The 10,932-nt window shown below is 36.3% G+C and overlaps 1 protein-coding gene across 1 annotated transcript; it reads right to left on the bottom strand.

Annotated features, from left to right (window-relative positions):
• Positions 1 to 666: 666 nt before the first annotated feature.
• LOC138434688 (aldo-keto reductase family 1 member B1-like) lies at positions 667 to 1,617 on the bottom strand. The gene is given in 1 exon segment (XM_069579463.1): positions 667 to 1,617. A coding segment is annotated over 1 exon segment (951 nt).
• Positions 1,618 to 10,932: the final 9,315 nt, after the last annotated feature.

The raw sequence follows: 10,932 nt of genomic DNA, 5'->3' as shown, positions 1-10,932 counted from the left end.
CACTCTAGTATTCTTGCCTGAAAAATCCCTTTGGTCAGAGGCACCTGGTGGGCTACAGCCCATGAGGTTACAAAGAGTCGGACAGGACTGAGAAACTAAGCACAGCACAGAGCCGACTGGAGTGCTATTTCTTAACTTGTGGTTTTCAGATTATGTAAGTGTTTTTAACTAAAACCACAACTCCTCCTAATTTAGACCAGTAATTGCATATACTTTCCCCCAAGAATCTTATTTAAAGCAAAGAAAAAACATCTTTACTCTTGCTTTGCTGTTCTGTTTGTTTTACTGGTAGATTTTTTTTTTTTTTTCAGAAGAACACTGTTTATTTGAGGCAAAGAAAAGTCTAGTTGAAAGGATTACAGTACCAAGCAATCAAAATCCCACTGTTAGAGGCACTATTCTGATTTTGTAAATTCAGTTTAGAAAAGAGTATTTGGGTTGAATGTTCCCCAGTTCCCCAGACAAGAAGGGCAAAGGAAAACTGAAGAGACTTCTACTAGTCCACTGATTCTGTTCTTTGGACCCGACACCAAGCTGGCCGAGCCCTCACCAGTTTGTCTAGAAGTTGCTGATCCACCACTGATGGACACGGGTCAAATTACGCTACACGCAAGTAAAGAGGTGGGAGATGGCAGGTCATCTGGCCAAGGGCAGACACGTGCAGCTTCAAAACTCCTTGTGAAAGGGGTAATCCCCATGGGAGGCACAGCTCACCAAGGCACATGCCCTCCAGTTCCTGTTGTAGTTGAGCAAGGTGGTCATATTCTCCTTGTTCTGTTCAAAGTCAAAGACCTGGAAGTTCTCAGCAATGCATTCAGAGGTCACTGACTTGGGGATCATGATCAGGTTCCTCTACATGGGGAATCAGATCAGCACCTGGGCTGTGGTTTTATTGTGCTTGTCTGCAATCGCTCTGATCCTTGGGTCCTCCAATATGGCAGGGTCCTCAGGCTTGGCCCAGGCCCTGTTGGGAGAGCCGAGAGGACTATAGGCAGTCACCACAATGCCTTTGGAGTTGCAGTATTGGATTAACTTCTCCTGAGTGAGGTATGAGTGGCACTCGATCTGGTTAACCACCAGTTTGTATTTTAAGCCAGGTTGTTTAAGAATCTTCTCCACTTGGAGATGGTTGAAGTTGGAGACTTCAATAACTTTCACCAGCCCTTCGTCCACCGGCTCTTCCATGGCCATCCAGGTATCCATGAAATCTTTCTCACTGGGAATCATGTCTATGTCCTCATCCAACGGGAAAAAGTCTTTCCCAGGCTTGAAGCCCATGGGCCCGTGGATGAGGTAGAGGTCCAGGTAATTCAGCTTCAGGTCGCTGAGCGTCTTCTGGCAGGCTCCTTTCACCAGGTCCTTGTTGTGATACATGCCCCACAGCTTGCTGACGATGAAGAGGTCTTCACATTTCACAACCTTCTCCTGCAGCTTGGAATGGGGGGCCAAACCCACCTCATTCTCATTCTGGCACGTGTGGGCACAGTCAATGTGACAGTACCCAAAGTCAGTCACCACCTTCACAGCCTCTGTCACTTTGCCTGGAGGGGACTTCCAGGTGCCCAGCCCCAAGATGGGCATCTTGGCGCCAGTGTAGAGCACACTGTGGTTGGCCATGACTTCTGAGCTGCACTGACAGGGATCAGAGGACCGTGGTAGATATTTTTCTAGTCTACTTTTTTTCAATGAAGATATAGTGCCTTAAGTATTATCAATGTATGGGAGGACCTCAATTCTGTTGGTTCTGAGACCTTTCCCCTTTTTCCAAGTGATGATCAATACCCGCAGTTTTAGGGTCCTGGTATCAGCATATGTCTGTAAGATATGTGTCTATAGTTATATATTTATAGCTGTGGCTTCATTTTTTTTCATCACTTTCATTTCAACTTATTTTTTCACTTTTGCTTTGTGCGGATTTTACCTCAGCCTGTTGAGAGATCTCTTATCCATTTAAATATATGTTTGTAAAAATGTATTCAGCATTTCTAGATGTTTAATCATGCATCATTTTTCACAATATCAAAGCAGCCTTATTGCTAGAACAATTCTAAATAACAATTTTAAAGATAACATTTTCAATTGTTTACCTTGAATATAATACTCAATATTTTTAATGTCTTAAAAATAAAAATTAGTCAGAACTTATCGTACTTACTGTTATAGATTCTTCTCCCCAAAGCCCCAATGAAATCACTGTATATAAAATAATTAATTTTATATATATTCCTCTTCATCAATTAACTTATTTCTTTTGACATTTTGAAGATAAATCCTATCTTGGGTCTGCAGATGTTTTGTTGTTTTCCTAACATTCAAATAAGTTGTATTTTTCAACATTTCTTGTGATAGCTTGCTATTTTTAGCCAAAAAAATATAAGCAATAAATTTCTAAGCAATGTATTAAAGAAAATGAATGCTTAAGTAACATTTGATACTGAGAACTGGAAAATGAGTTGATCAGAATCACACTGGTTAGCCTGGAAAGTGAGTTTTTAACGGAAAGCAAATTTGGCAGGGCCAACTCTGAACTACTCATTGTTTATGACATGATTTGACATTATAATCATTCACCTTACACTCTTTGTACTAATTCTTTATATGAAGTAAGCAAACTTGTCTTTATAGTTTGGCTTCCCATTTGATTTCCTACAGAGATTATAAGTTGGTCAAGGAAACTATAAATCTTGTCTGCTTAGCAGTGATATTTCTTTCTGTACATTGTTAAATTAGCATTCAGTTCTGCGCTAGCTTTTGTGAGCGTGGCTGACCTGAGACTATCTGGGAAAGATTGAAAGGCTAAAAATGAAACCTGAAATATTATGAACACAAGGATTCTGGGATGCTATATACATTACCAATGAATCAGTTATCCCTTAAATTGATCCAGTGTTTTAGTCACGTAGACAGTCATTTATTTCTGTCATTATTCATTCAATCATGCATTTATCCATGCACCCATCCATGCATCCACCCATCCATTTAGCTATTCACTGAACCAGTACTTATTAAATATCTATATATCTAGTGTGCTAGCTGGTAGTAATAAATAGAAAATGATTTCCAGCAACTTTTCTTTAGAAGGGAGGCAGATAGGTGAAACAGAAACATAATCACATATTACAAACGTAAAAATATAAAAATAAGTGTTACTCAGTATGAACAGAAGAAAAAGTGAGTTTACCCTGGAGAACAACAAAAAAAAAAGGAAGCGAATATTTGTGACTCCTAATATCATCACTTTCTTTCAATTTCTCTGAAATTATGCCTTTAGTTATTGAGAGTATATGAATTGATCTTGGATATATTTCTTATTTACATGTAAGTAAGTAAAAAATGAATAAAAATAGGCAAAATGTATGAAGTCGCATCACAAGAGCCATCATTGGAAATATTTCCTCATTTAATAAGTGTATGCTGAACACCAATATGTACAATTATGTACAAGGCATATTTAATCACTGAATCGTGTGACTAAAAGTAATGCATCAATATCGAACTTGGCCTTTTATATTTTTAGAATATAAATGCAAATATAGAATTTTAATTTTTCATGTTAAATTTTAAACTATTGGAAGAATCACAATTACAAATCTAAAGCTTCTTAGCTTCATGCTCTATTACATTAATTTTTAAACTACAGATTATTATGTAGATCAAAAAGACCTTAAAAGTGTTTAGTAGTTTAGTAGTGCTTTTACCAATAAATGAAACATCTATGATTAACACGTGAGTATTAATCTTTGACATATACAAATGCCATGTAGATCTATATATAATTTTATCTATATGTCCATAAAAAGAGGACTTATTTTTTAGAATATGAAGGAAGAGTATTCATTTTTTTAAGAGACAAAATTTTGTGCTCAGTGATTAGGAGATGAAAAAAAGAACCTAGAAATTTAACTGGGCACATTGGTCATGAACCAATACTGGATTTCCATAAATTATGTAATCTAAAACTACTGATCTGACATTTATAATATTAATTTACAACATTTATTTTCATTGTCTCATTACAAAATTTGACTGTCTTTGTAAATTTTTGGCCTTGGATTAAGAATTTTAGATATTTATTTATGTTTAAGATTACTGAGAAAATATATGATGAACTTTCTCTCTAATACAAAAAGTATTATTCTCTAGTGTTGTAATTTTTATTCTAATGGTGGATAGTTAAACAGTATTTATCTGTTGTATACAGGTTTATTAACTACAAATTGGCCCTTGCCATTGCACTTGCCATCTACCACAAGGATTAAATCATGTGCTGCTGCAGCTGCTGATTTTCAACACCCTCTGAGAGCAATTCAAGGTTGAGAGCAGAAATGAGGCAGCCTGTGGTGGGGGTGGGGGTGCTGTGGGGGAGGAAACTGGAAGAACAAGTCTTCAGATAGTTAAATATTTTCAGGAGCCAATTTCATGAGTTCAATTCTTATATCTCTTTGTACGTAGAAAAGCACTAAAATACTTTATAGTGATGACCGCTCCTCATGACAAGCAGAAAACTTCTGCAAAAAATATGGGATTGATTACATGTACTACCCCCTTCAACAAAATAACGTATATTCTGACCTTCCCCTCTATCTCTTTGGAGCAGTTTCTCAGGGCTATCTGAGGTTCTGTCTCTTGGGCTATAGTTCTCATTTTGCCCCCAATAAAAGTTAACTCACAACTCTCACTTTGTATATTTTTAAAAGTCAACACTTGTTTAAATTACTAAACTGACAACACAAATACTACATATATTCTCAAACTCATTTATTAAATTAGAACAAAAATTAGCACATTTTAAGTATGCTCATTAAAAATATCACAAAGTTCAAGGATTTAAATTTCACTCACATTTTCTGAACATTTCTTAAGGTAAAAGACATAGTGTTAGGTAATGTAAATAACATACAACGGGTTTCATGAAGAATCAAATAAGGTAACTGTGATAAATGCAGAATAGAGATATGAGGCAAAGGGCTGGTACAGAGGAGGGAACGATTGAGGGTTCTTGACACAAGACAGTCTTTCAGAATAATTCTTGCTTGAACTGGGCTTCTGATTACAAATAGATTTTTTTTTTCCAGGTAAATGAGGGTGGTGTAAAAGGGTATTGAGAATAGAGGAAAATAGAATAGCATATTCAAGAAACTATTCAGTATCCTAGAATGCAAGATGCAGATTTTCAGCAGGACGTATCTGCGATGTGGATATGATCAGATTCTATAGGATCTTGTGACTCAAGCTAGTATCTTTATCACTTGGATAATGGCAAGCCACTGAGACACAGAAAAGTTTAGAAACTGAGGTGAAAACAAACACACATACCCCTCCCATATATTATTTTTCACCTTAGCAAATATGTTATTTATTTTATATTTTCAAAAGAAAAAGAAAAAGAGAACAACTGAATCTTCTGAAACTCATACAAAATTTAAGGGGTTTTTTGTTGTTAAATTTTTTTTAATTTAATTTTTATTGGAGTACAGTTACTTTGCAATGTTGTGTTATTTTCTCCTGTATGGCAAAATAAATCAGCTTTGGAAAGGAACATAGGAGTTTGCAAGGTCAATCTCTACTCTTGGGCAGATAAAGACTTTAAGCTTCTTAGAAGCTAAATGAGGTTCTTAAGCTCTTACCAAGGACCAGATGCAAAACTAGACTAGACCACAGGTCACCTACTCATTGTCCAGAATTATTTGGAGATTCAATATTATTGTGACTTTGCAAGATAGTTGCAATATATTGATGCTTGGTACTGTTTAATGCCAGTACCGTCATTCATCTATTATAAAATAGCTCTTGTATTTTGCTTTCATTAATCCAGCTTTTAAGGTTCCTTGCCTTTCAGATTAATCTTTGACATATGCACTGTTAGTAGGAGTAGCATTTGGTTTTCATGTGGCTTCTTTTAATCTCAGTATGATTGAAAACAAAATGAATGTTTCTTCCGACTATCTGTGCCCTAATCCCAGTATGGAAGTCCGAATACAGAATATGATGCATTGGCAGAGACCCAAGATGGAAGCAGAAGGAGGTGCCAAAGGTCTGATGATAGGAGTCAAGGTTTTTGGCTTGTCTATGAAGGAAAATTAACACATGGGCTTTAAATGAAAAATATCCCATCTTCATGCAAAATGCAGCAACATTAATTACAAGAGTCAAGTCTATTCATACCTTACTTCAGAAGAAGGTGGGTTATTTTTCATTCTGGATGCACTGATTGTTATTCAATAACCTTGCTGGATTTTGCCCTTAACTGCATTTATCAACTATGAGACTTGCTCAGAAAATAAGTTTATAAGGTTAATTACCAGCACATTATGCAGAATGCAGAAAATTTGATGGTGGCTTTATATTCTGCTGGCATGTGAGGGAACATTTCCAAGGGCTCAGCTCTGATTGTTTGTGACATGGTGTTTCCTTAATTAAGAATGGCTATTCTCCTACATGTATGCTCCCCACACAAGGTAAATGTCAAGATTTAATTTTTTTAACTATTCTTTTTTTTTTTAACAGCAAAAACCAAGATCAATTTACTGATTTGTTGGCAAAAAATACTAATACTTAATTATTTTAAATTGCTATTTAAGAAAAGAGCACTTCCACCATTATAAGGGGACTTTAGTGTTTTTTTTTTTAATGCATATTATATGGGTTTCTGAACGTGTTGTGTGACAATGATAAACTGCCTAGTCCTTCTCTCAAAACTGTCAATATATCATCGAATTTTTTATTGTCTTTCAGTTTTCACTCTGACACTTAAGTGGAATACATGCTTTATCTGTTTGCTTAGGGTACATGATTAAGAGATAAGTACTCCTTGGGGGCTCAGACTATAAAGAATCTACTTGCAATGAGGGAGACCTGGGTTCAATCCCTGGATTGGGAAGATCCCCTGGAGGAAGGCAAGGCAACCCACTCCAGTATTTTTGCCTGAAGAATCTGCACGGACAGAGGAGCCTGGTGGCCTACAGTCCATGGGGTCTCAAAGAGTCAGACATGACAGGGTGAGTAAATACACAGCACTCTCCTATCTACTTCTTAAGACTGATAAACTGAATGGCTTTCAACATCTCTTGAGGAAAACAATATGGAAGACTAGAAGACTCTGATTGAATATATATACATCTAATAGTCCATACAGTCAATATTTGATGGCCACTATTTCCTTCTTTTAATTAAACCTAAGATAATTGATCAATCTATGAGACTACCGGAGATCCATTTTCACAAGCCAAGAGGATTTTTTGTTTTAGAAATTTCATGACAATAGAGAAAAAGGAAGGGTTTGTTTTTGTTTTTGTTTTTACATTTTTATAATCCTAGGAAAATTTGGAAAATTCTTGGGCTTCAAAGTGTTGAACAAGAACCCTTACGTCCTTCTCTAACCTGTTCTGATATTACTCTTTTCCTAGCTATATTCCCGCCATGCCAGTTATCTTTCAGGTCCTCAAACATTTCATGCTCATTTTTTACTGCAGGTGATTTATCCTTGCCATTTCCTCTGCCTGAAATAATCATCCACAATTCTTGAATAGCTGACTCCTGGTTGTCATTCAGGGCCCAGTTCAAAGGGACTTTCCTTAGAGAGGTTATGCTAATAATCTAATGTATAGCACAGGAATCCCTAATACCAACCACTCTCTCTTTCTTCAAACTTCTTTCATTCTCATCGTAAAGAATAGAAGTATCAGAATGTATTTAGTTGCTTATTCTCTGCCGTCTCCATCCAAAATGTAAACACTTGGGTGGTTTTTATATTCCTACTATTTAGAAGGATAGTAGTTCAAAAATATTGGTTGAATATAAGAAAGAGGGTTTCCCAGTGGTAAAGAATCCATCTTTCAATGAGGAAACCCAGGTTCGATCCCTGGGTTGGAAAGATCCCCTGGAGAAGGAAATAACAACCCACTCTAGTAGTCTCACCTGGGAAATCCTCTGGACAGAGGGGCCTGGCAGGCTACAATCCATGGTGTCGCAAAAGAGTCAGATATGACAACAACTAATCAACAACAAAAAATACAAAGAACAAATAGGAGCATCCTGTGTGTGGAGCTTTCTGTAATACATTCAGTGCATTTCTGTCTTAAATTAGTGGTCATAAATTTAAATGCCTGCAGAGGTCAGGTAAACAATATGAGTAAAATAGTCAGGTATCATGATAAACAGGGATAGGAAGGGGAAAGATTATGGCAAATTGTGGAATATTTCCTCTACCTACCCTCAGTTCTGACTAACATTTATCTTCATGAATTTGAACTCCAAAATGCCAGAGTTTATGTATAATTCTTGAATTTTAGTGTTGGCAAAATAAATCTTTAGAATTTTATTAGCCAAAAATGCATCTCTATGCTACATAAGTATTACTGATCCTCTTGTTTGCAACTTCAGCTACAGAATTAAATGTTACCATAACAGAGTATCAAAAATTCCCAGAGGGAAAAAAAATAATCTCAGGAAATTGCATATGACATGTCACTCCAAATAAGGTATGTATTATACGACATTTCCATCTATAAAGACCAATTCAGTTGTAATTGAAACCCCAAAATGATAGTGGCTTGAGCAAGGTACAGATTATTTTTCTCATAATGAGGTATAGTATGTTGGCTTTGTAGACCAGGAATCTGGTCTCCTTCAATTTAATTGCTTTACCAGCTTCACAAATGAGTTTTTCCTCGTGGTTCTCAATAGCTGCTTCAGTTCAAGATAACAAATCTGCATTTTGAAACAAGAATACATTTTGTGGTGGTAGCAAAACAAAAAAAGAAGGAGATAGACATCAAATTTGTACTGCAATCAGCAGGAAAAAGGAAGTGGATGAAAGAAAAGTGGTAAAAAAATATCTGTTACTCAGCTCTTAAGAAATTTTCCTGGAAACAGATACATATGGTTTTGCATATTCAACATATTTATTCAACAAATATTTACTAAGAGGAATTAAGTATGAATACACAACACATTTTTCACTGGATCCCCAGGATAAGGCATCATTTTGAGAGGTAGAGAAACACCAGTGAACAAACCATAATACCTGCCCTATGACATTTATGTTCAGGGAAGAGAAGAATGAAAAATGAAAATATATAGAAGTAAAATATATACAGTTGACCCTTGAATAGCATGAGTTTAAACTGAGCAGATCCAATTACAGGTGGGTTTTTCCAATAATAAATACTATAGTACTACACTATTCTCAGGTGATTGAATCCACAGATATAGTACTGAGGATACAGAGGAACCAGGTATATGGTGCATGCATGCCTGCTCAGTTGCTAAGTTGTGTCTGACTCATTGCAACCTCATGGATGTAGCCCACCAGATTCTTCTGTCCATGGGATTTCCCAGGCAAGAATATGAGAGTGGGTTGCCATTTCCTTCTCCAAGAGATCTTCCTGACCCAGGGATTGAACCTGTGTCTTATTGAACCCAAACTCTTATATATAATGGGTAAACAACAAGTTTGTACTGTGTAGCACAGGGAATTTTGTTAAATATCCTGGGATAAACCATACTAGAAATGAATATGAAAAGGAATGTGTATATATATGTGTGTGTATGTGTGTATAACTGAATCACTGAATCACTTTGTTGTAACAGCAGAAATTAACACATTGTAAATTAACTAGACTTCAATACAATTTTTTTAAAATTTAACCATTTTAATAGATGTATAGTGCTTTTTATGTGGTTTAATTTGCATTTCTCTGGTGAAAAGTACTGATTAACACATGTTCATATCCTGTTTGCTGTTTGTATTTATTTGTGAAATATATGTTCAACTTTTACTTGTTTTCTTTAATTTTTTTGGTCATCTTTTTAATATTACATTGTAATGGTTCTTTATACTTCTGGAAGCAGATCCCTTAGTTAGTTATATGTTATACACACATTACACACATTTTCTCCAAGTCTATGACTTTCCTTTTTTTTTTTAACATTATCTTTCAATGAGCTTTAATTTATATGAATATTGTTGTTCAGCTGCTCAGTCATGTCTGACCCTTTGTGACCCCATGGACTACAGCTTGCCAGGCTTCCCTGTCCTTCACCATCTCCTGGAGTTTGTTCAAACTCATGTCCAGTGAGTCAGTGATGCTAACCAACCATCTTGTCCTCTGTTGTCCCCTTCTCCTCCTGCCGTCTATCTTTCCCAGCATCAGGATCTTTTCCAACGAGTCACTTCTTCACATCATGTGGCCAAAGTATTGGAGCTTCACCTTCAGCATCGGTCCTTCCAATGAGTATTCACAGTTGATTTCCTTAGGATTGACTAGTTTGATCTTGTTTTCCAAGGGACTCTATTAATTTTCTTTTGCATTTTGTACTTTTTGTATTTGGTTTATATTTTCTTTTTTTCCCTAGTTCAACATCACAAGAATTTTCTTCCTTGCTTTCTTCTAAGTTTTAATATTTTTATCTCTTTTATTTAGGTTTATGATCAGTTTCAGGTAATTTTTGTGGATGGTTTGAGGCATGAGTCAAGGTTCATCTATTGTATTGGCTTATTATCTTTGTCAAAACTCATTTGATGGTATAAGTGTGAGTCTACTTCTGACTATTCCATTGATTTTGATGTCTATCATTATGTGACTGTCATACTATAGCTTTATAATAAGTTTTGAAATCAGATAGTATGACTCCCAGAATCATGTTCATTTTCAAGAATGGCTAGAATGATTTATACTATTTAGTTTAATCCTATGGAGAAGGCAATGGCACCCCACTCCAGTACTCTTGCCTGGAAAATCCCATGGGTGGAAGAGCCTGGTAGGCTGCAGTCTATGGGGTCGCTAAGAGTCGGACACGACTGAGCGACTTCACTTTCACTTTTCACTTTCATACATTGGAGAAGGAAATGGCAACCCACTCCAGTGTTCTTGCCTCGAGAATCGCAGGAATGGTGGAACCTGATGGCCTGCCATCTATGGGGTCGCACAG

This window comes from Ovis canadensis, chromosome 2 (genome assembly GCF_042477335.2).
Source record: "Ovis canadensis isolate MfBH-ARS-UI-01 breed Bighorn chromosome 2, ARS-UI_OviCan_v2, whole genome shotgun sequence".
Lineage (NCBI taxonomy): Eukaryota > Metazoa > Chordata > Mammalia > Artiodactyla > Bovidae > Ovis > Ovis canadensis.
This window is presented reverse-complemented; position numbering and strand designations above follow the sequence as displayed.